The 25,024-nt window shown below is 42.4% G+C and overlaps 2 protein-coding genes across 2 annotated transcripts; both read left to right on the forward strand.

The window, feature by feature from the left end:
* Window positions 1-7,873: 7,873 nt before the first annotated feature.
* On the forward strand, window positions 7,874-9,700 carry LOC100381620 (uncharacterized). The gene has a single exon (NM_001174437.1). It carries the CDS (start codon window positions 8,679-8,681, stop codon window positions 9,561-9,563), a length of 885 nt encoding a protein of 294 aa, NP_001167908.1. The 5' UTR covers window positions 7,874-8,678; the 3' UTR covers window positions 9,564-9,700.
* Window positions 9,701-11,662: 1,962 nt separating this feature from the next.
* On the forward strand, window positions 11,663-14,592 carry LOC103644205 (uncharacterized). The gene is made up of 2 exons (XM_008667405.2): window positions 11,663-14,170; window positions 14,286-14,592. Exon 1 carries the CDS (start codon window positions 12,834-12,836, stop codon window positions 13,971-13,973), a length of 1,140 nt encoding a protein of 379 aa, XP_008665627.1. The 5' UTR covers window positions 11,663-12,833; the 3' UTR covers window positions 13,974-14,170; window positions 14,286-14,592.
* The last annotated feature ends 10,432 nt before the right edge of the window (window positions 14,593-25,024 follow it).

Raw genomic sequence — 25,024 nt, forward strand, 5'->3', positions numbered from 1 at the left:
TAATTTATTGGACTCCAAAACTACCTTGAACCCATCTCTACATAGAAGGGTTCCGCTAACGAGATTCTTGTGTATAGAAGGGACATGATGCACGTTCTTCAGCTGCACGATCTTTCCCGAAGTAAACTTCAGATCCACCGTTCCAGTGCCATGAACAGAAGCATGTGACCCATTCCCCATTAGCACGGAAGAATCCCGGGCGCCCTGATAAGAAGAGAACAAGTTAATGTCAGAACACACATGAACATTAGCACCAGTATCAAGCCACCAGCTAGGTGATTGAAATACTGGGAAGATGAAAGGTAAATTACCATACCCTTGTCTTCCTCATTGCTAGCGACCACTGTGTTGACATTGCCCTTTTTGCCACGGTGATCCGCTCGATCGGGACAATCCTTGGCAAAATGACCCGCCTCGCCACATGCGAAACATGTCAATTCAGCCTTGTTCTTCTTCTTGAAGTTGGTAGTTTTGTTGGGCTTGTTAGATTTTGGCTTTCCTTTCCCCTTGTTGTGGTTCCTTTGAACCATGTTGGCGCTGGAGTGGCCCTCGCCTCCTTTAGATCCCGTGTCCTTAGCCCGAGCTTTCTCCTCAACATCTAGAGACGCTATCAGATTTTCAACTGATATCTACTGTCTCTTATGTTTCAGAGATGTGGCAAAGTTCCTCCATGTAGAAGGCAACTTTGCAATAATGCACCCAGCCACAAATCGGTCAGGAAGGACTATCTTAAGGTGGTCGAGCTCCTTGGCTATACACTGTATTTCATGAGCTTGCTCTACAATAGAGCGATTATCAACCATCTTATAATCATGAAAGCTCTCCATGATATACAGGTCACTGCCAGCATCTGATGCACCATACTTAGTAGTAAGTGCATCCCACAACTCTTTTCCGTCTGTGTACTGAATATTCACATCAACTAAACGGTCAACAAGGGCGCTAAGAACGGCTCCCGTAAAGATAGTATTGGCATGGTCGTACTCTTTCTCCTGTTCAGGAGTCAGTGGACCCTCAGGTCTGCCTTTACTAACATGGAAGACATTCATAACATTAAGCCAGAGCGTGGCCTTGACTTGTCATCTCTTAAAGTGCATACCATTGAACTTCTCTGTCTTGATCGCATCGGCAAAAGGAGCCATAGAAAAACTAGGAAATTGTCTACAATAAGGTTTTTGGATTGTTGAATAATTAGACAAATTCCAAACTAAATTCCGAATATAAATCATGACCAAATCAGAAGAACTGAAATAAAAAGCTAAATCAGATGATGTGTACTGATTAGACTTACTGATAGATGACGCGCGCTGGAATCAGTAGGGTCGACGATGTCGAAGCAGCGAAATCAGCAGGGTCGACGAGGTTAGAAGATCACGAGCAGTCGCGTGAAGACGCTTCCCAAAAACCTTATTCGCCCTCTCCCGGTGCAGGATCTAGAAGACGAAGGGTTCCGGAGACCTGTCCTCCTGATCGCAGATGCACCTCTGCGGTCGGGACGAAAGGAACTAAAAGGCGGCTCAGCTATGAAGAGAGGCGAAAGCGAAACTGGGATGATTTGGAGGCTGGCTGCCGAGCTCCTTATATAGGGCCGAGTCCGCGACCCCCGATCTTATCCGCCCACAAAAATCTCGCGATCAGTTAGGATAAACGTAACAGCCAAGAAACCAAAAAATCAAACGGTAGCCGCGCCCCCGCAAGGCGAGGGGCCGGATTTCGGCGGACCATTCATGCGCATGTCGTGCGCCGCGCCGCCTCGGCCCGGTGAGGCGAGCGAGCGCGCACGCGTGTGTGGCTCTCCACACTCTCTCCTCTCATCCATGACTTGGTGAGTGAGTGTGACTTCCATATTTAAGCTAGCTCTACTCCACTAGAACTAGCAATATGGTGCTATTGGTTCCACCAATTACCTAACCATCCACTTGTATGGGCTTTTAACATTTTCCTAGGATTTATTAGAATTACTTAACTGGGTCAAGCCCATAAATCCTAACAGGCGGTGGTAGGGGCAGTGACGAGCGAGGAGGCGGCCGGGGAAAGCGGAGACCGGCTGGCATTCAAGCGACGGCGAGCTAGCGCATGCAGCCGAAAGGCGACGCTACGTGCGCTAGACCCCCTGATGTTATTGGCGGCCGGGGCAGGCACGCACACGTACTAGTAGCAGTCTAGCTAGCACTCGCATGTCGCATCGAGCCAGCAGCACGAGTGGGTGACGCGGCAGGAGATGGCATGACAGGGGAGCAAAGCATCTGATTTCCCTGCCGTGCCCCTGTCTCCCAGATCGAGCCGCTGGCTGGCTGCAGTCGAAGGGTCGAAGCAAAGGCGAGTGTGAGTTCACTGCCTGCCTGTGTCTGTGGCTGTGGCCTGTGGGAGTGTGGGGGATAAGTGGAGATGAAGCAAAGCCAAGCGGCGGCACAATGAGTTCAGTCCAGACTTCCCACACGCGGACCCGCCGCCGTATGTCCCCGTGATCGTGATGATATAGGGTGAGTGACGGCCGGCCTTGGCCGTCTGGCTGCGGCGTAGGGGCTAGCTATCACACTAGCGGCGAGTGGGTGATGGAGGCATGCATGGAGCAACACCGAACGGATATGACATTTTGAAACATCGACAGATCTGTGGCTAGCTAGCTAGTCTAAAAAGAATGACATTTTTAGGGTTAGTTTAACAACCTCATTTTTTAAGGAATTTTATTTTTTTTTGAATAGTTTATTTTCTCTTGATAAAATGGGAACCCTTAGGAAAAATGAAGTTTCCAAAGTAGCCATTATAGAAATTCTAGGCAGGTTATTAGTGTGAGATGAAGAATGAAATCCCACTGTATATGGCCTCCTACGTCTAACCAGTCCAGCAGATGTTAACACCATACTCTCTCTCTCTCCTCAGATAGTCTGCATTCACAGAGATTTGCTGGCAAAGAAGCGCAAAGCCCTGCGTTTAATTAATTTTACATGGGCATGCATGCATGATGGTATCCGTAGTTACGTACGTGTACGCCCAAAGTGCCAGCGTATATTTTTTTTTGAAAGCAAATAAAGTGACGACAACCAGCTCGAATGCACGAGACAATTGCCCCTGTTTGTTTGGGATTTTTTCAGCTTCTGGCCACCAAAAGCTGCTGCAGATCGCCAAACACTCCAGCTTTTCAGCCAGCTTCTATAAGAATCGCTTTGATAAAAACCGTCCAAAATCAACATGAACACAAACTCGGTCGAATCGTCATGATAGTAGGAATGTGTTGCTTTCTAGATCCTGAACCCTTTGGACCACTTCATCTTTCTCCGCACGTAATCCACACAATACTCAGGGCCCGTTTGGCACGGCTCCAGCTCCTGATTCTAAGCGAGGATCTAGAGGAGCCGTGCCAAACAGGTATTTTTTTAAACTGATTCTCGTGTGGAGCCGAAAGATCAGGAGTCGTTTTTGTGAAGAAAGGTAGGATCTAAAAAAAACCTGCTCCACCCTCCCTTAAAACAGCTCCTCAACCAACCAAATATGGACCTCCCCTTAAAGTTTGATTGAAATTACCCGCAATTGCCATTGGACAAAAACATAACAAGTCAATTTATGGATTAAACATTTGAGACCATTTTATGCACTACTATGATGGGAATATTTTATATGTTATTGTTTCATATTTTTTCCGTATATGCATCCTACTTATTGGTTTGTAACAAAGTTGAACTGCAAAGGGTAAAACAGACAATCGCCACAGACCACTAACTCTCAGAAGACAAGAATCAGTTTACTTGCCAAACGGTTTTAAAAATGATTCTAATTTTTTAGGAGAATCAGGAGGATCAGCTCCTCACGAGGATCAGGATCTAGAGCTAAAGAAGCAGGAGCTGGAGCTTTGCCAAACAGGCCCTCAGATTCTTCCCACAGCCAGATTCTCTCCACAGCCAGATTCTCTAGTCAGAAAAAAGCTGAACCAAACAAGCCCAATCATGGAGCCGTGCGCGGTTCTACCTGCAACTTGGAAGAGCAAAGTCCTAGAGACCAAGGGTGTGTTTTGGCCGGCTCTAGCTCCGTCTGAAAATGGCTCTGATTTGACTTTATTGCAGAAGCTACTCCTCCACAAGAGCTGCTGTTTTTTTTAAACTGTTTGGCAAAACAGTTCCTCCAATATTTTTTGTTTGGTGTATGACTCAAATGTCCAGTGTCCTTGTGTGGTTAGACATTTGCACGAACACGTCGTGTGCATACTGTATGCCACGTCCCGAACATCGGTACGAGCTAGGCCAACGACGGCGGCATGGTGAGCTTTGAGCATGATGACCTTAGAGCCGGCTGACGTACTTACACGCGACGTTGTGCGCTGGGGAAGGTTGTGCTCTGCCATTTCGACGTTACCAAGGTCCTGTAACACCCCGTCCAATTCCTGGACCGACGGTACTTACTCCTGTCAGCTCTCTAGGATCATATATTGTCCCCACAGACCAACACGAGTCTTTTGTGCGTACTTTATCCTCACTCATGCGCACTCGAGAAAACTTCCCGGTCGGTCACCCATCCCAAATTGCTCCAAACCAAGCACGTTTAACTTGGAGGTTCTTTCGAGATAGGCTTCCGAAAAAGAAGATGCACCTTGTTAATATGATTAAATATTAATTCTATTAAGCCTTGGACCAGGACATCCATCCCAGGGGCCAGGATATCACAGGTCTCCGGGGACAACCGCACCCTGGCGGCGAGGGGCGTCGTGCGGGAGGTGACAGGGCTGATGGTGCTCGCGGATGGTGACAAGATCATGGGCGAGGGGGTGGCGTGCGGGAGGTGATATGCTGCAGCTGACGGCGCTGTCCTTCCACCTAGTCCTGTAAGTTTGGAACTTGCCTGTTGGGTCCGCACGACGGCACAAGCCCAACACGAAATTGATGACACGCAGTTCGGCCTAACACGACAAAGAAAAACCGGGCTAACACGTCACGTTTTCGTGCACGCAAGTGGTTGCTTAGTAGAACGAAAAATTATAATAAATGATAATGATGAATATGTATATAAAATGATATTTTATGGTTACAGTGGGTATATGAGAAGAATTTAGTGAAAACTGCTGTAGAAGTTGGAGATATGAGAGAAGAGAGATCGCTGACGTAGCAGGATAGTAGGATATAGGGACGGAAATATAGAGGAGACTGTTAAAGAGAGTCTAACACGGTGTGCAGATATCGCCAATTGATCATCCAAAGGTTTGCATGTGTTTCATGTTCTGTAGTCACACTACTCACTACATATATATGCCCGAACCTCGTAGTAGGGGTAGCGAAGCATAGAGCTGCCACTACCAGAATCTGGCTCTTTGCCGAGTGTCTCGATTTTCGCTGGGTGCAATTTATCTTTGTCAAGTGTCACGCTCGGCGATTAATACCACTCAGCACAGACCCCTTTTGCCGAGCGTCAAGCTCTCAACGAAACAGTACGCTCGGCAAAACGTCGTCATAGACGTTTATAGTTGACGGTCGTTAAATATGTCGAGTGTTTTCTGAGCTTTAGCAACAGTGTCCGATAGTATGCTACGTTGCCATGTGTTGGTCCGAGAGGAAAGATATATATCTAGAAGGAGCATCTCCATAGCTAGAGAAACTTCTTCAGCGTATAGATTATTTGCTGGCTTCTGCCTTCTGCATGTTTGGAACTAACCTATTTCTACACACGTGCTAGGAGTTTGCTAGCTTATCCCACCCTCCTATTTCTACACACTATCGTGTTAGCAAATTAAGGTCAGTTAGGGAGTACAGAGCTATAATAAAGCTTAGGTCAAACTCCACCTGTTGGATACCTAGCTCATTAAAAAAAAGCTCTAAGTACGTTCACCTTTTGATTCTACTAGTAGATCGAGAGGTAAGTACTTCCAAATTAATCTGAGTCTATATAGTCGTCATAGGGAAATAAAAATGAACAGCAGCACCACGGCGACACCTACCAATACGAGCAGGAGCAGATTATATGGTAGTTGGATCTAGCTAGCCTAAGATGTACGTCATGAAAATGAAAGGCCATTACTAGCACAACTTGCTAAACTGCACCTAAAAGCTCTCCTTTTTTTTTCTCGTAGTCTTGGTGAGGATAGCTAGATGGGATATTTCTGAAATGACATGCTGTATAATCTAGCTATCTATCTACATCTCTAAACTCTAATCCCGGGTACAAGGAACAGAGCTTTGAGCCTTAACCACTAGACCGTATGTTGTTTTGCATTTTACAAGCGATAGATATTATATACTAATAATTCAAAAACAATAAAATAAAATCATAATATTTACCACATTTAAGAAAAATCTAACTATATACATATAGGATCCGTAACAATGTAAGGCGGGTAACTAACAACGTAACAATGTAATAGGGTAACTAACAAGTTTCCAATTATGCGGCAAAATCATTGGGTGTTGTATAAACAACTCGGTATGTGGAAGCAATCATTGAGAGCGCATATTTCCGTTTAATAAGAAATTAAAACTCCCTTACCACTTCAATATTCACAGCAAAACCAGGCACCCAGACATATACGGGCTGATTAGATGGCTCGCCGTGCCAAGCCGGACGCGCGCGAGCTTGGCCAGCCGTTTACACGCGTATCTGCCGTATCAGCAGATGCAGAAAAATAACTTAAATAATTCAGACCACGTCTGCGTCTGTCATATACGAGCAACCAAACATGTGATCACATAAAGTCAACGCATATGATGGCTCAGAATTAGACGATGCGGATAACCAATCAGATGGGACTATCCGAAGTACAAGATGCATGGCTATTTAGTGTATATATTAAATCTAAGCTTATCATCTGTGATCCAACGTCTCTCCAACCGTCCATCTCTGTCTTTTATAAAAAAAATCTTCACTTCAATTTTTCTCTGAAAAATGCACACAACAGCGAGAGATGGTCTCACCTCACGTTGTACCTGTACATGTGTGCAGGGCGCATACTCCAGCCATTTTCCACTGTAGTGCATGTGAACCGGTTCTCCGGATCAAGGAAAACTTCAGGAGGAGCTCGAGAGGGGCCGGGGGCGAACGAAAGCGACGACTTGTGCAACATATATACTGTAGCCACTGGAAGGGGGGAAAAAAAGCGGGGGGCCTCCATGTGGGTTTACGAGAGAAACACAAGCCCTGTCGTTTTACGGCAAATCTGTCATCTGTTCGCTCGTCGTGTCTGTGTCTGCCTGTCTGTCTGCCTGCCTGAGTTTTCTTGAGCATGGGTTCAAGTGTTTTTGACCGAATTCCTTTTCCTGATTGTCTGGCCGATCGTAGTCCCAGATTTCAAGATCTTTTCTTGCGGTCACGTACAGTAGACATGAATATGTGATCTGCAGGCTGCGGCAGCACAAGATCGCACACAATTCATCGCAGAGGTGGTCGGCGGTCCAGTCCCTCTCCTAGCATTAAAGTGTACTGGTGGTACCTAGCGCGCGCGGTAGTCAGGCTGGTGCCAATGCAGGCTATAGTGAGGGCGATAGCGCCCAGCAGGAGGCGAGAGCGGGGCTGGAGGCGGGCGAGAGCGACCCGGCGGGCGCTACTGCTACCGCCCGGCGATAGGCAGGCGAGAGCGGGACGACGCGTTGGCGATGGCGTCTTCGCGGGCGAGAGCGAGGGGCGACAGTGAGTGGCGGCTTCTGATTGGTCTACGTGTGCTATAGCCTGAGGCTGTAGCCTGCTGCAGCCTGTGCACTGGAGCAGCAGGGGCGAGAGTGAAGACGAGAGCTGACGTGGCAGGGGCGAGAGAGAGGCGGTGCACTGGACTCAGCCTCACAGTGACAGTGGCGGCGATGGAGGCAGTCACAGAAAGAGAGGAGCGGCGAGCCAGCGGCTGCAGCTCTTCCTCCTCCTGCCGGCCTGCCTGAGCTGCTTAGATGCCCTCCATCTCATCTCCAATCCTCCATCTCCGTCTACATCCCCATGAGCATGAGCTGACGAAGTGAAGTGAGTTGGCTGCCAGCGCGTGCTGTATCTTGTATGGCTGTACTGTATCCCCTCCTCTCGCCCACAAAATTTTGTCTCCTTCCCTCCCCACGTTTCCACCCCTCCTCCCACCACTACTTCTGAGCTCCCTGCGGCTGCGGCTGCGGCTTGGTGCTTGCTTCCCTCATCTCTAGCCTGTACACTGGTTGCGGTTGGAGTGGTTGCCAGTGTCCTCACCACTTGCTCCTCTCGATCCACTCCCCCACGGACATGAGCGTGCAACCATACATCTACCGGTGATTGCTTCCTTCTTCTGCCCTGAAGCTGAAAACTCGGCCTGCCGCGCCTAGCCTGACCTTGCCTTGCCTGGGGGAAAAACTTCTGTTTTGCTGCTACCGCTGCTGTGGTATAAAAGTGGAGTCCCAGCGGAGGGAAGATTGCTCCGTCGCCGCGGTTTCGCTTCGCGGCGGGAAGGGGCCGTGAAGGAATCTTGCACCGAGATTAATCCCTCCTCTGCCCCTCCATTTCCGGCCGGCTGTCGGTGCTGCCTTCCGCAGCAAAAGGTGGGATCTCGCGTCCGCCGGCGGTGGCATTGCCGGATCGAGATATCTCCAGCGGCGGCCTGCGTATCTCCGTGGCCGATCTGCGCTGCGGCTTCCCCGGGCGGTGCGGACTGCTGCGGTGAGGAGCGTTGCTCTGCGCTGTGGTCCAAGCGAGGGGGCGGGGGGGACTGCACGCCAGGTGTTCGACGAAGAACCCGGCCCGAGGCAGCCATGAGGGACTTCCCTTCCTGCTTCGGCGAGAGCGGCGTCCAGATCGCGGACGCGTCGTCTTCGTCGTCGTCCAGCGCCGGCAAGGGCGCGGCGCAGAACCTGGTGACCTGCCTCTACCAGACGCACTTCTCAGGCAGGCCCTGCGTGATCTCGCTCACGTGGAGCAAGAGCCTGATGGGGCAGGGCCTCAGCGTCGGCGTCGACGACCTGTCGTCCGGCCACTGCCTGTGCAAGGCGGACATCAAGCCGTGGCTCTTCTCCAAGAAGAAGGGGTCCAGGAGCCTCGACGTCGAGGACGGCAAGGTCGAGATCTTCTGGGACCTGTCGGGCGCCAGGTTCGGCGCCGGGCCAGAGCCCGTGGAGGGGTTCTATGTCGCAGTGGTGTTCGACCTCGAGCTCGCGCTCCTGCTCGGCGACATGAAGAAGGATGCCTACAGGAAGACCGGAGCCAGCCAGTCGACGCTGAATGCCGCCGCGTTCGTGGCGAGGAGGGAGCACATATATGGCAAGAAGATCTACTCTGCCAAGGCGCAGTTCTGCGACAACGGCCAGTTCCACGACATCGCCATAGAGTGCGATACCGTCGGCTTCAAGGATCCGTGTCTCGAGATACGAGTCGATAAGAAGCCCGTGATGCAGGTGAAGCGCCTGGCGTGGAAGTTCAGGGGAAACCAGGCGATTCTCGTGGATGGCTTGCCCGTGGAGGTGTTTTGGGATGTTCACAGTTGGCTCTTTGGGTCAACGGCAAGCAACGCGGTGTTCATGTTCCAGACACGCCAGGCCCCTGAGAAGTCGCTGCCATGGTCCTACTCGCAGAATTTTAGGGAGTCCCAGCTGCAAGGCCTTGGTTTCTCCCTTATCCTGCATGCGTGGAAGGTTGAATAGTCTGTTCTTCTTCTTCTTCTTTTGCAGGATCACAATTTGCTTCTGCACCTGCCTCATTTTCTTTGCTTTGCTGCTAACAAAAAAAAAGACGTTTTGTTGAGTGTCTGTTCATCAGAATGCTATGGAGGCTCTCCAATATATGTCTTTCTGTTTTGTTTTTGTTTTGCCATCTCTTATAAACGCTTTGGTTTGATAGCTGGCAAGCTATGTGATGTTCCAGTGGATTTTCCACTCTGTTCCTTCTCACCCTTCTTCTTGTGTCTTGGGTGAGGATAATCCTGATGATCAAGTAGTCCAACGGTGGCAATGCTGTAGAAAGAGAATGTTGTTGTCATTATGTAAAGTATATCAAACCTCCGATTATTCGTCGGCGATAGTTACGCCCAACGGCTTGAGTTCCGCGTGTCCTCCCTTTTCTTTGTCTTGTGATCTCTCACAAATCACAATTGTTACTGCCTTTTTAAGAGAATTATTAGTCTTGTGATCTCTCACGTAGCTTTGAACTGGACATGTGAAAAAAGCTAGGAGGTTTAAGGAATAAAGGCACGTGAAGACGTGGGCATCAAGGTTTGTAACAATGACGACTGCCTTTTTGTGCTTATCCGTCGGCACCTGAACGTGCCTAGGTTTTCTAGGAGTCTGATCATTCTGATGGGTATCCTGAAAGTTGAGATAGAACAACCCAACCTAGTCTAAGAGATTCTTTTCGCGGCTTCCTTTTGTGCAATTTTCAGTTCTTTTATTTGTTGTGATAATTAGCGTTCAGCAAAACGGTGAGTTGCTTGCTCCTGTGTAGAAACTGTCATCTAGTCCAGCTGTTATTGAATAGAAAAGTTGTAGAGTATACATCTCGATATAGCATTGAACTCTGTGGAGAAGTTCGAGGTGGAGTTTTAAGGAATCAAGACACGTGAATACGTGAGCATCAAGGTTTGTAACATTGGCAGCTGCGCTTTTTTGTGCTATCTGTGTCTGTGGGCACCTGAATGTGCCCTGTCTTATGTACAAGGCTGCTCATTCGATGAGAGGAGGATCCTGAAGTTCAGATGAAACAATATATAAATTCTATAGCCATACTCTTCCAAAGAGATCGTTTTTGTGCCGTTTTAGATTGTCTTTTTAGCATTTTTCTTTTGGTTTTAAGCATTTTTACCAGCTTTGCACACCCAATAAGTTGAATGCAGGTATAGTGCTTTTCACTTGAGACCGTATTGACGCTGAGAATGGGCCATGGAACTCAACAGTTTCTCCAACTGATGGACCACTTGAGCTCTGATAGATACTTAAAAGTAAAGAAAAATAAACGAGGCAATATCTTTGAGCCGGCAACAATTAATTGGACCTCTCTTGCAAGGTGTTTATTTGAGATTATAATCTAGTCATATTTATAATCTAACTTATTTTAAACTAAGCGTTAGTTTAAAATAAGTTAGATTATATAATCTAGGTAGATTATAATCCAAACAAACAGGGGCTTAGCCACCAGTTTTTCTTCACTGATAAGAACACCACTTCAGACTTATCATTTGCATGTGCAGTGTTTCCTAATTTTCCCATTTTCAGTTAGCGTTTCCCTTTCAGCTTAAGATTGCCAAATATCGTCATCGCCTACATACAGGAATATTCACTGAAGCTGCCGAGCAAGTCGTGGGCTCCGACAATGGATGAGCAATGTTAAACCAATGAAGCCACGGGTTAACGGTCTAGTAGGTGGGCAGTTATGATCTTTGAGTTGGTTTTATATGGTTATGGGATACCACAGCGGAAAACCTCTCGTATACTAGCAACCTCGTAAAACATAATCACTGAAACTAAACTGGGGGGGCTAGATGTTTTCACTTGCCATATGAAATTTTGTTGCAAAGCTGCCTCTGCCTTGCTGTTGTGCTGTCCGAATCAATCTTAAATTATTCGCTAATTTTCCTCTCTATCTTTGCCCTCTTTCCAGTGCTGGGGCTGCCAAGCATTTCTTATTTTCCCTTTCAAATAAAGTGCCCAGGCCAGGATGTGGTTCTTGATCGCTTCACCCTTTCAAAATGCAAGCGGAACCTTCCTGCAGAAATTTCATGTAAAGCGTCACCTACGCCTTTTCCGTACAGAAAGCTTTGCGTGTCCCGTCCCGTCTAGGCCAGCTAGTAGTGTGTTGTGTTATTAGTGCATGCCCACTCATCGCACCAATCCAGTATGGGCGCAACTCGATTGGTTTGCCTAACCTTTTGAAGCTTATGCGATTGTGGGGTCTCCGGTAAGTGCGGACAAATGCATGGCCGCCTCCGGATGGCGACCTTTGAGAAGAACCCCACCCACTGATGGTTGTTATTGTCTGCTGATCGCTACCCTGACTGTGAGTTCGTTTGTTTTCCTGTTGAAGTCGTTTGACTGCAATGCGAACTCTTTAGTTCAGGCAATTGTTCTTGGTTCTCTGCACCCGCTGAGTTTTGGCCGTATGGGCGCCTAAGTATACTACCTTTAAAATTTCTTTCCTTCCTAATTAAAAAAAGACAGCTTTTTTTAAAGCAAACTACATCTAAGGCCCTAAGCTTGTAAATTTGTATTGGCTTGATCTCTAAACTCTTAACATGTTGGATCTTTTATGGGCTTGGTCTATTTATTGAATAAACTCTATGGTGTGTAATGATGGAGAATACCAATAGTACCACATTGGAAGTCCAAGGGTCCTTTGCCTTGACTTATATGGTGGGATTTATTCCACTTAACTTGAGAAGTCAAGAAATGGACAAGGGCGTGCCACACGCGCGCGCGCGCCGCCGCCGCCGCCGGCCGGGCGTGGCGAGGCAGGCAGGCGTGGTTGTGTTAATTTTTAGCACTCACTAACCGCGTACGTCAGCCGAGTGACCCTGTCTCTTCGTCTGCCGAGTGACCCTGTCTCTTCGTCAGCCAGCCGAGTGACCCTTCTCCTTCAGCTGCCGATTTATGACGTGACTCGGCGAGAGCTGGCCGACTCATGGCATAACTCGGCTAGAGCTGGCCGACTCTTGGCGTTACTCGTCGACCTTTCTCCTTCAGCTTCCCTCTGCGAGAGGTTAAATAGAGGAGCACCACTGTCACTCGGTACACGCAAGAAAACACTTTCAGAACACAGTCCAGCAGCCGAGTGAGGGTATTTCCATCTCGTGACTCTGCGCGCACAGAGAAGCGAGAGGGCAGGTGCCTCCGGAGCCCTTGCCGTTCGAGACCTTGCACGAGTGATCGGCAATTAGGTTTTTAGGGAGCGTCTACGCGACTGCCCAAAGTCTTCTTCCTGCTGACATGACAAGTGAAGTCGGACAAGGATCTAGATCCTCGGAGCGCATGGCAGGGTATGATCAATTCATCTCCTTACTGTTTTTCATTCTGCAAATTATATATGTTCATACCTGCTGTTTTATTTATAGCCATAAATTTATCCAATCTGTTTTGTCGTATTATATCATGACGTGTCTGATGCCTGATCATACTAGTAATATGATAAATCTGTTTGTCTTAATTTTACAGTCATGTTGTTTATGTTGCTATCTGTCTATTTTCAGTTGTTCCATAATAATACATGTTCCATGCTTATTTGCTTATTATATTTATATGATTCATATGTTTCATGTTCTCTTGATCCATATTGTTATGGATATATTTGAGATAATGATTTCTATGATTGAACATATTTTATATGTCATCATCATAATGCTAATTTATGGAATTAAAATAATACGGAAAATGTCTATATTTCTAACATTCCAAAAACCTAATGTTAGGCATTTTTCTGTCAGAGGTTTTGCTGCTGTGCTAAAGCCTGATCCTTTTGATGGTAAAAACTTCTTGATATGGAAAGCTAAAATGGAATTGTGGCTAACTGCAATGTCTTGTTTTCATGCCGCTGAGGGCAAGCCTGCAAACTTACCTCCTGAGGATGAGGCTAAGTTTAAGGCTGAAGACAAACTCTTTCGAGGAGCAGTAATTAGCGCACTGGATACTAAATTCCAGAAAAGCTATATCATCCTTCCCACAGGGAAAGAGTTGTGGGATGCACTTGTCGGAAAGTTTGGAGTAACTGACGCCGGTAGCGAGCTGTATCTCATGGAGCAGCTGTATGACTACAAAATGGTTGAGAACCGATCTGTAGTGGAACAGGCTCATGAGTTTCAGGCACTAGCTAAGGAACTCGAACTTTTTCCTTGTCCTTTGCCTGACAAGTTTGTGGTTGGCGGTATAATCGCCAAGTTGCCACCTTCTTGGAAGGACTTTGCTACCTCTCTTAAACATAAGAGACAAGAGTTCAATGTGGAAGAGCTCATTGGTACTCTTGATGTTGAGGAAAGGGCTAGAACTAAGGACAATGGAAAAGGTGTGGAGACCTCTACTGCTAATGTGGTGCAGAAGAGAAACTTCTGCAAGTTTAACAAGAAGAAAAACTAGAACAAACCAGAGAACACAAATAAACTTGTTCAACCAGCACAGTTTAAAAAGAAGAACAACAATAACAAGGGAAAGGGAGGATGCTTTGTCTGTGGCAGTGATCAACATTGGGCAAGAGAGTGCCCTGATCGCAAGTTCACTCAAGACAAGAAATCAGCTCATGTTGTAACCACTGAAACTGAAGGAGGAACATCTGGGTATGGTAATTCTTTACCATTTGTTCTTTCAGTCTGTAATTCACCTGAGTGGTGGATGGACAGTGGTGCAAACATTCATGTGTGTGCTGATGCCTCTATGTTCACTTCCTACCAGGTCGGGAGGTCTGGCGCCTTGTTGATGGGTAATGGGTCGCGTGCTCATGTTCTTGGTGTTGGTACGGCCATTCTGAAGTTTACTTCGGGAAAGACGGTGCCATTGAAGAGCGTGCAGCATGTGCCCTCTATCAAGAAGAATCTCGTTAGCGCTTCTATGCTATGTCGAGATGGATACAAAGTTGTTCTTGAGTCTAATAAATGTGTTGTGTCGAAACATGGTACTTTTGTTGGTAAAGGATATGACTGCGGAGGCTTGTTCCGCTTATCACTGCATGATGTGTGTAATAAACTGGTGAATTCTGTTCATTTTTCTGATGAGTCAGATTTATGGCATTCACGTTTTTGTCATGCAAGCTTTGGTTGTCTTATGCGGTTAGCAAATATAAATTTAATTCCTAAATTTAACTTGGTCAAAAAGTCTAAGTGCCATGTGTGTGTTGAATCAAAACAACCCCGCAGGCCTCATAAGGCTGCTGAGGCGAGGAGTTTGGCACCTCTAGAACTTATTCATTCTGATCTGTGCGAGATGAATGGAATTTTGACCAAAGGTGGTAAAAGATACTTTCTCACTTTTATAGATGACTCCATGAAAGTGCATTCATCCCTTTTGTGAGTTTTGGTGATTTGGATAACAACACATTTAAAGGTCTAACAAGTTTGCTAAGTGTTGAACAGGGAATTCAGTATGATGAACATACTTGAATAGTGTATAATGATCAGTGAACAAAGTTCAACACAAGGTCAAATAACCAGTGAGACAATGCAAATGGATATAATATGGTCTCTATATTGGTTTGAATATATGGACAAGTCCTGAGAAATCACTATGCATAAATATGATCATAATAGAGGTTGAAGTGATTAAGAGGATTGGTCAAGCCAAAGTGAACAAGATATGAGGAATCGTGAATTGGCTTGACCATATTACTATTAGTCCATATATGAGTATATGAGAATCAAACTAGAGCTTGATTGATCTTAGCAGTTATATCTAGATGACATTCAAGCAAGGTTCACAATATTGAAGAAATGATTCTCTCAATGGATGCTCAATAGGATGTGACTCAAGAATGGCTTGATAGGGTGAAGATAGCAAGGAAAGGGCTTCGAGGAACTAAGCGAAGGTGAAGGCCAAGCGACGGCTTGTAGACCGAGGTACCATGGCTAAGGTGAAGAAGAGAGTACTTGCACTAAGTCGATGAACTAATCAGCTATGAAGAGTTACAACATGTTGATGCATCAGTAAGGTGACTTGAAGCCATGATTTGAACTCATATATGGTGAAATGGCACAAGTCATAGGCTCGATTTGTGTTTGCTTCAAAAGGTGAGACAAAGATGTTTGTGATCCTTATGAAGCAACACCATGGAGAAATCACACTTGAGACACCAATGACTCAAGGAGTTTACTTAATTATATTTTATTTAACTTGAGTATAGGAATCGTCGTGCTATCAAGGGAGATCCAAAAAGAAGGTTGGTGTTGGTACTAAAGCTCAAAATCCTTGATCTAAAACTTCCATTTTACCCTTGTTAATCCTTAGTGAAAGTATGTAGTACAACCTTTTTAAGTCTATCTTGGTCAAAATTGATTTTTGGAAAAACAGGTTCAACCGGTTTTAAAACAGGTTCAACCGGTTTTTGCACTGTTCACCTTTTTTCAAAATACTGGTTCAGCCGGACACTCAACCGGACACTCAACCGGTTTTTGTCTGGTGGAAACAGGTTCAACCGGTTTTAAAACAGGTTCAACCGGTTTTAAAACAGGTTCAACCGGTTTTTGCACTGTTCACTTTTTTCTGCCAGTCTGCTGTGTCAGCCAAAAAGCTGTGCGCAGCTTTTTGAAAAACCGGTTCAACCGGTTTTGGGACCGGTTCAACCGGTTTTTGGGCAGAAAAGTCAAAAACGGCTAGTTTTGGAGCCCCACCTATATATACTCACTCCTACCTCTCTCCCCACAGAAGAGCACGCACAAAACTTCATTCCCAACCTGAGAAACACCTCCCACTCTCTCTCACACACCTCTTGCCTCTCCCATTTCAAATCTTTGGAGAAGAAATCTTTGAGTGAGTTTGAGAGCTGCGGTTTTTGTGCTTCATCTCCAAATCTCTCTTACTCTTCTTCATTCGAGCTTTGGTACTACATCGAGTTCTTTGTGGATTCATTACTCTTGGAGCTTCTAGCTCCTAGACGACTAGGTGTCTCTTGTGAGTCTCCAAATCTTGTGGAAGACCACAAGAAAGTTTGTATTACCCGCTCGTTTGAGCAAAGATTAGTGTGTGGGCTTGACCTTTGTGGTCGACAAAGGGAGGATTAGGGTTGAAAGAGACCCGGCTCTTTGTGGGCGCCTCAACGAGGAAGTAGGGCACCTTGGTGGTGTGACCGAACCTCGGGATAAATCTTGTGTCTCTTGTGTTCTTGTTCATTGTGCTTATTCGTGTTCTTCGTTCTCTCACCATTCCGTGAAAGATTTGTTTATATCTTTTTGGTGTGTGGATTTTGAGAAGTGCCCTTCTCAGATCTACTACTTTGAACCCTGTGGATCATTTAGAACATCTCATTTCCAAAGTTAACTGGGTGAATTTCGAGATCAATTCAGTTTTACCCAGTTTGCTTCTAGTTTTTGTTGAAAAAGTTTTAACTTGCCTATTCACCCCCCCTCTAGGCAACTTTCAATTGGTATCAGAGCCTAATCCTCGTTCTAACGCTTAACCGCGTGAGGAAAGATCATGTCGGGGGGACTAAGAAACAAAAATGCTTCTAAGCTTGAAAAAGTTGAGGTTGCCTCGACTTCATCTTTTGGTGCAGATGTTGATCCTAGGGCATTAGATCTTGCCATGAGAATCGCCGAAAGGATGTTCCTCAAAATGAAGGAAGATGAGGCGAAGAACAAAATTGAAGAAGAAAATGATCGATGGAGACCAAACGACGAATCCACCTCTTCACAAGGTTCGTCTTTCAAATCCACTTCTCATATGTGCTTTGTTGCTAATGAGAGTGACAGTGAAAGCGAAAGTGAGGATGAGGAGGAGCATGAAAGTGATAGTGAAGATGAGGATGATCTTCAAAAATTCTTCGCTCAACTAAGCAAGAAGAACCGGATGAGCTTGCTCAAACTCATGAAAAGAGCAGAAGAACAAAAAGAAATGCTTCATAAGCAAGAAGACTTCCTCATCAGAAAAATCGAAGACTTAGAGAAGTTGACCAAAGAGCATGAGAAGCTAAAGTGCTCTCATGATGATTTGGTCCAAAGGTATGAAGACATTTCAATTGAGCAAATTAAAGCTGTTAATCATTCATCATATATTGCTCAATTAGAAAATAAAAATGCTATGTTCAAGAACACGATAGAAAGGCTAAATATTGAAAATCTAGCTTTGCAAGAAAAACATGATATGCTTGTGTGCTCTCATAATAAATTTATGGATTCACATATCATGTTAGAAATGACTCATGAGGTTGTGTTAACTAATTTTAAATCATACCAACCTCACATATGCACATGTACTCAAGTAGAAACTATATTATCATGTGCTAACAAATGTTGCTCTCAAGAAAGCCAATCTTCCATTGAGCTAGAAATTTCAGGAATTAGTGATATTTCTATCACACAAGAAAATAAAGAGCTCAAGGAAGAAGTTGGAAGGCTAAGAAGGAGCTTAACTATTTTGAAGGGAAAGTGTCATGCTCAACCTTCTCAAGATAACCGTGATAATATGGTGAAAAAGCTTGAGAAGGGGACAACCGTAGCATGCACAAAACCCCTTCAAAAGAATACCAAGCTTTCCAAGAAGGACATGAGCAAGACTCAAGGTGAGAAAATTAATGCTCATATTATTTGCTCTAACAATGTACCTATGTGCTTCAACAAAGAAAGATCAAAGAGAAGCGATAGGAGGTGCTATGGATGCAAGGAGAAGGGTCATGAAATTGGTTCATGCCCCCGTATGAAGAACCAAGACCTTGCATGATCAAGAAAGATGACCATCAAGAAGGATGAAAGCAAAAGGCAAATGCATTGCAAGGACAAGCATCGCATTTGCTACAATTGTCGTGAAAGAGGTCATCTATTCAAGGTTTGTCCAAAGGGTAAAACACCTAAGCCTAACATGTCAATACATTCAAATATACTTAGGAGACCCAAATTTGACTCTTGTGCTAGAAAGGTGATGAGTTCACCACATTCTAGGACCAAGGCTATTTGGGTGCCTAAGTCCTTATTGACTAACCTTGATGGACCCATCATGAGATGGGTACCAAAATATACTTAATAAGATTTTGCAGGTACCTAGAGATGATATGAAGCTTTGGGGTGCTTAAGCAGTTTAACTCAATCCTTATCTCAAGCTATCAATCTTACATTGTTTATCCTTTAAGATTGACCCAAAGATGAATTTAGTTGTTATATCACTAACTTCATATTCATCTCTAGCAAGAACTTGTGTTGTAGGGAATAAGGATTAACCTTTGTCAAGCAAAATGCCTACAACTAAGGGATATCCAAAGGATGGTAAAAATTAAATCTTAGGTGCACATTGCTTTTAATTATTATATTCCTTTGTGTCTTTTGTAGCCACATAGGAAAAATGAAGCACATGAGAATGAACTTAAAATATTTTACCTTGCTTTGGAAAGAATCCAATTATATGGTAGATTGCATATTTGTTATTCTTATATGTGGCAATCTACATACTTTAATTGATGATAATTAATTCGTGGCATATTTCAAATGAATTATCGTATTATTTCCATGACCTAGACATAAAGAGGACTATCCCATGTTCTTAAATGAATAGAGTGCTAAGTAAGAAATTCAAATTCTTAAAGCACTTATCAAAAGGGGAATTCTCTATATGACTAGAGTTGTGAGACTAATATTTCTATCTAAGTGTTTATGTAGTCTCACAACATGAGAATGTGTTTCCCAAATGGAGTGTGCCATTCAACATTCAAAGAAGATCGAACCAATACTATGTGATGTATTCATTCTTGTTTAAATTGGTTTTGAGTCTTCTCCATTAATCACTCACCATGTTATGAATTAGAGTTGCCCTATAAACTTAATTAAATAATCATGCTACTTTCATCTTTTTTTAATTGATGTTATGCATGATGCTTTTAAGGGTAATTTAGTTCATATCATGAGGTTTCCTTATTTTAGTAACCTTCTTGTCATACATATACTGGAGGTTGCTAAATAGGAAACTATTGCTTGTGTTACTAATACAATCTCTTTTAAGATATTTCATGGAAATTCATAAGTAGAGATTGTGCTCTTTCAATTGGTAAAATCACAAGCTTTAAAGGTTAATCTTCACCTAAAAGAAAGATTAGGAATGCTCAAGGCAAAGTGTTTTATCGACTAGTTTTAAAAGGAAAAGAGATAACAAAGAAGGAAGTCTCCACAAATGATGAAAAGAAGAATACTAAGGTGACACCACCACCGATAGTAAGATCTTTCAAATTAGTACAACAAATGGTACACTCTACTTGGTGGTAAGTATTCTTAAGGATAAGTCAATTCATTGCAAATTTTTCATGCCTTGACCAATATATGTAATGTACTCCTCTTGAGAATCTTCATTGAATTGAAAGTGCATTTGATAAGTCATTCAAATACTTGATGCACATATCTAGTGGGAGCACATTATATATATCTTGTGTCGTAGAGAATAAGTTTTCCTTGAGTAAGCTATACTAAGACAATCCAAAATGGTAAATTTGTATCTCATTCATATGGATTGTAATCTTTGTTTTCTAAATAGCTACTCTTGATACAGTTTAAAATTCCCTTATCGTTAAATCTAAAAGTGCATAAGAATCTTTTTGTTGATATTCATGACATACATATGCACTAACATGGATATGATTTTTAAACTGTAAAAGGTACATTTAGTGATCCATACTCTCTAAATCTTGTAAACCTATATTTTTGATATCTTAGAAATTTATTTCAATCGGTATCCATATGCTTCACATTCAACTGGATCACTAAGTTGTAAATTCCATGCATAACTTGTCTTCATGTTATGAATGCTTGTGCGACTAACCTTGATAAGCTAGGTGCACCCAAGGTCAAGCTAGGTTCATCATCAAGAAGGCAACACATGATGTATCAAAAAAAGGGAGAAAAGGCTCCTATTCTTAACTCTAGCTTTTATCTGTGTGATTAAATATTGACTTGAAACCATGTAAGATGGTTGTCAAGTATATGTGGGTACTCAAGGCTCTTACTACTGATCTCAAAGGACCCAATTCAAATTGGGTACCAAGATATGAAGCTTAAACTTGTTTTGCAGGATCACTCCTTCAATGGATCAAGTTGGGTGCTCGATAATGAATGTATAAATCATCTTTGGAGATAGTAGCTAGGGTGGTAACAACTGAATCTCAAGTGCATATTATTTTCAAATCTTATCTTTTGTGACTAGTGTAGCCACTAAGGAAAAAGAAGCACTTGAGGATATACATCAGTTGTTGATTATGAAATAAAGGTCTAATTGGAAGTTGAATGAATATTATCATATGGTGAACAATCCAAAATTATGTGATGTATTCTCTATCTAGTTAATTTGGATTTGATTCTTCTGTATTAGACACTCACCATAATATGGATTAAGTCATCCCTTTAGACTTCATTGAATAACCATGCATATTATCCATGTCATTCAAAATATATTGTGCATGAGGGTTCAAGGAAATTTAGTCCATATTATGATGTTTCTCTATTTTAGCAACACGCTTGTCTTCCATATATAAAGGGTTGCTAAATAAGAAACTAGTGATTATGCTACTAATGCCATCTCTTGTGTCGAGTTTATCCCTAGAAAATCTATGTTAAGAGATGGTGCTTGTTTTAAATTGGATAAATCACAAGCTTAAAGGATACTATTCAACTAAAGTAAGATGAAGTTGATAAGAGGCCAAGGTATGAAAACTTCCTCTCCTTTAGTTGTTTTAGTATTCTATCCTTAGTGGAATGTACCATAGTATAGGTTAAATTCCCCGCAATATAAAATGTTCAATAGTGCATATAACTTTGACGTTAACTATATGTGTGCACTAATTTAAAGGAATTTAGTCTATCCTTTTGGGTTTCAATAATGATGATTCATTTTCCATCCACATATAAGGATCATCATTTGTGAAACCCTCTCTTGTGTTTTTAATGCTCTCTTTTCTAAGTGTTACAACGAGGTCCTTCCAAGAGCTTTCAAGATGGATTCAAAATCTACAAAAAATGAATGAAGTTCAAGATCACTTGGTTGGATGAAACTACAAAGAGAAAAGAGATCACAGTGAATCAAGAAGGGAGTTACATTTTTTTTGTCAACCAAATAATGAAGATGCAGTGACATATTTATATGATATCCTTCATTATGAGGTTTGAGATTCATATTAGCATGCTCTACCCTTCAAGATTTCAATTGATATACTTTTAGTTCTTAAACTTTTAATTGGTATAATTTTCATCATCTATGTAAAGCATGTTATGTTAAACTAAGATATAGTGCAAACATCTCCTTTAACCTCGTATTGTTGATGTGCATAAGTGTACTTTGTGTACTCTTGCATGCACAAATTGATGGAGAGTTTAGCCTATATCTTGTGAGACTAATGATTTCTTTCAAGTTCATGTTGTGTAGTCTCACACCTTGGAGAACATCAAATGAGGATGAGTGGTTCCAAGGAAATGATCAAATATTTACCACATGTCACCCCATGGATTAGTTCTATTGGGGAACGATATGTGTTCTCTAGCATAAATTCAATTGTTTCAAATATATTATGCCTTGACCAAGATATATGATGAACTCCTCTAAGAATCCTAATTGAATCAATTGCATGTTACAAGTAATTCAAGTACTTGATGCATACATTTAGAGGGAGCTCATTCTATATCTTGTGTCCTTAAAGACTAACATTTTCTTTTAGTGAATTTGTGTAGTTCTTTGAAGAGATTGAGTTTCTCTTGATCGTTTAAAGAGGATAAGTTTCTCTTTGAAATGTCAAGCCTATCAAAAGCTAAGATAGAAATTCATGATTATAATGAAGACCATATGGCATGGAACAAAGGTGTGTCACTCCATGAACTATTGTATTACATTTGTGTATCTAGGCTTTTACAAGTTAGTGTATGTATGTATATGCAATATCTTAAGTCACATCATAAGGTTGCACTTGAATCTTGGCTTAAAAATATTGCATATCATGTCTATTAGTATACTGTTTGATTATGAGTAATTCCTTAAATTGGTGCAATTTCATATTTTCATACTTTATTTGTACCAAGGTTCAAATTGTAGAACTTAATCCCCTGACCTCACAAGTCCAAGTGCATAAGCTAAATAAGTATTCATCACTTGTATGCATACATTTAGGGGGAGAATGGTCTATAATTTGAATCTTTGAGACTAACTTCATTTTCAAGTCTATTATGTGTGTAGTCTCAAATTAGAAAGGAACCTTCGGGCAAAGACAATCGCTTCCACTGCAAATTTGATGGGTATCAAAGATTCTTTGCTCCAATAAATGTATCTTCTATACATTTCATAAGAAAATGAGTTTCTCTTGTATATGCTACTCCAACGTCATCTAAAATTGGTAAATATGTATCACATCCTTTTGGATTGCAAATGTCTGAAGTAGCATAGCTTATAAATTATCTTGTCTAGAACTTAATTGATTAAATAGTGCACATGTTCCTTATGTTGTATGATTATGTTCAATTGATACTCCTTGTATGCCAATGGTACTTTAAGTTGCAAATAAGTACTCTAAACAGGTATCAATTGAATTCATATATATGTGTGCACTAAAACTTGAGGAGAACTTAGTGCAATATGCAATTAGTGATCTGATTATCTATCAAATTGTATCAATTGGTGGTTTTCAATTGATATTTTTCGTACATGATCACTAGTTGTATAATTCATACTTGTGCAATTTTTATGATGCCTCTTGTTATGATAAGAAAATGCTAGGTGACATCTAGACTCTAGGTATCAAGATTTATCTTTCAATTAGTATGACAATATTCATTTGATATCTTGGACCTATGTCACAATTATGCCAACAAGAGCTTGCAAATGAATTCTAAATCCAACACAAGTCTGGAAACCCCTTGAAAAGGTAAAATGCAAAGGTACATCACTTATGACACTTATCCATTACCTTTGTGCCATCTAAGGACCCTCTTCATGATAGTGTGTTCACATCATGCTTAATCATAATTTCTACCCTTTATATTCTTTGTATCCTTTTTGGAGATTTATGACAAAGGGGGAGAAATTGTGCATTAAAGCTTACCTTTAGTCTTATGTAACTAAGTGTAAGAAGACTTTTGAAAAGGGGAGAAATAATTAACAAAAAGGGGGAACCATAAGAAAAACATAAGATGTAGAAAGTTGATGAGTGCATACTATGTCATGAGCATCACGTTTATTTTATGACGCACTGCACCCTATGAATAGTATGATATAAGTTGTCTCCATACTTTGACCCAAATATGTGCTTTTGGCATTTGAGTACAAAATTGGTATTTTCTGAAATGCACATATTTAGGGGGAGGAAACTATATCATAGGATTCAAAATCTTATTTATCAAATCTTATGTAAGCTTTAAATGTGTTGTCATCAATCACCAAAAAGGGGGAGATTGAAAGTGCATTCATCCCTTTTGTGAGTTTTGGTGATTTGGATAACAACACATTTAAAGGTCTAACAAGTTTGCTAAGTGTTGAACAGGGAATTCAGTATGATGAACATACTTGAATAGTGTATAATGATCAGTGAACAAAGTTCAACACAAGGTCAAATAACCAGTGAGACAATGCAAATGGATATAATATGGTCTCTATATTGGTTTGAATATATGGACAAGTCCTGAGAAATCACTATGCATAAATATGATCATAATAGAGGTTGAAGTGATTAAGAGGATTGGTCAAGCCAAAGTGAACAAGATATGAGGAATCGTGAATTGGCTTGACCATATTACTATTAGTCCATATATGAGTATATGAGAATCAAACTAGAGCTTGATTGATCTTAGCAGTTATATCTAGATGACATTCAAGCAAGGTTCACAATATTGAAGAAATGATTCTCTCAATGGATGCTCAATAGGATGTGACTCAAGAATGGCTTGATAGGGTGAAGATAGCAAGGAAAGGGCTTCGAGGAACTAAGCGAAGGTGAAGGCCAAGCGACGGCTTGTAGACCGAGGTACCATGGCTAAGGTGAAGAAGAGAGTACTTGCACTAAGTCGATGAACTAATCAGCTATGAAGAGTTACAACATGTTGATGCATCAGTAAGGTGACTTGAAGCCATGATTTGAACTCATATATGGTGAAATGGCACAAGTCATAGGCTCGATTTGTGTTTGCTTCAAAAGGTGAGACAAAGATGTTTGTGATCCTTATGAAGCAACACCATGGAGAAATCACACTTGAGACACCAATGACTCAAGGAGTTTACTTAATTATATTTTATTTAACTTGAGTATAGGAATCGTCGTGCTATCAAGGGGGATCCAAAAAGAAGGTTGGTGTTGGTACTAAAGCTCAAAATCCTTGATCTAAAACTTCCATTTTACCCTTGTTAATCCTTAGTGAAAGTATGTAGTACAACCTTTTTAAGTCTATCTTGGTCAAAATTGATTTTTGGAAAAACAGGTTCAACCGGTTTTAAAACAGGTTCAACCGGTTTTTGCACTGTTCACCTTTTTTCAAAAT

This window comes from Zea mays, chromosome 1 (genome assembly GCF_902167145.1).
Source record: "Zea mays cultivar B73 chromosome 1, Zm-B73-REFERENCE-NAM-5.0, whole genome shotgun sequence".
Taxonomy (NCBI): Eukaryota; Viridiplantae; Streptophyta; class Magnoliopsida; order Poales; family Poaceae; genus Zea; species Zea mays.

Excerpts from the sequence above, each read along its gene's own strand:
- LOC100381620 (NM_001174437.1), top strand. The coding sequence starts at position 8,679 with ATGAGGGACTTCCCTTCCTGCTTCGGCGAGAGCGGCGTCCAGATCGCG.
- LOC103644205 (XM_008667405.2), top strand. The coding sequence starts at position 12,834 with ATGACAAGTGAAGTCGGACAAGGATCTAGATCCTCGGAGCGCATGGCA.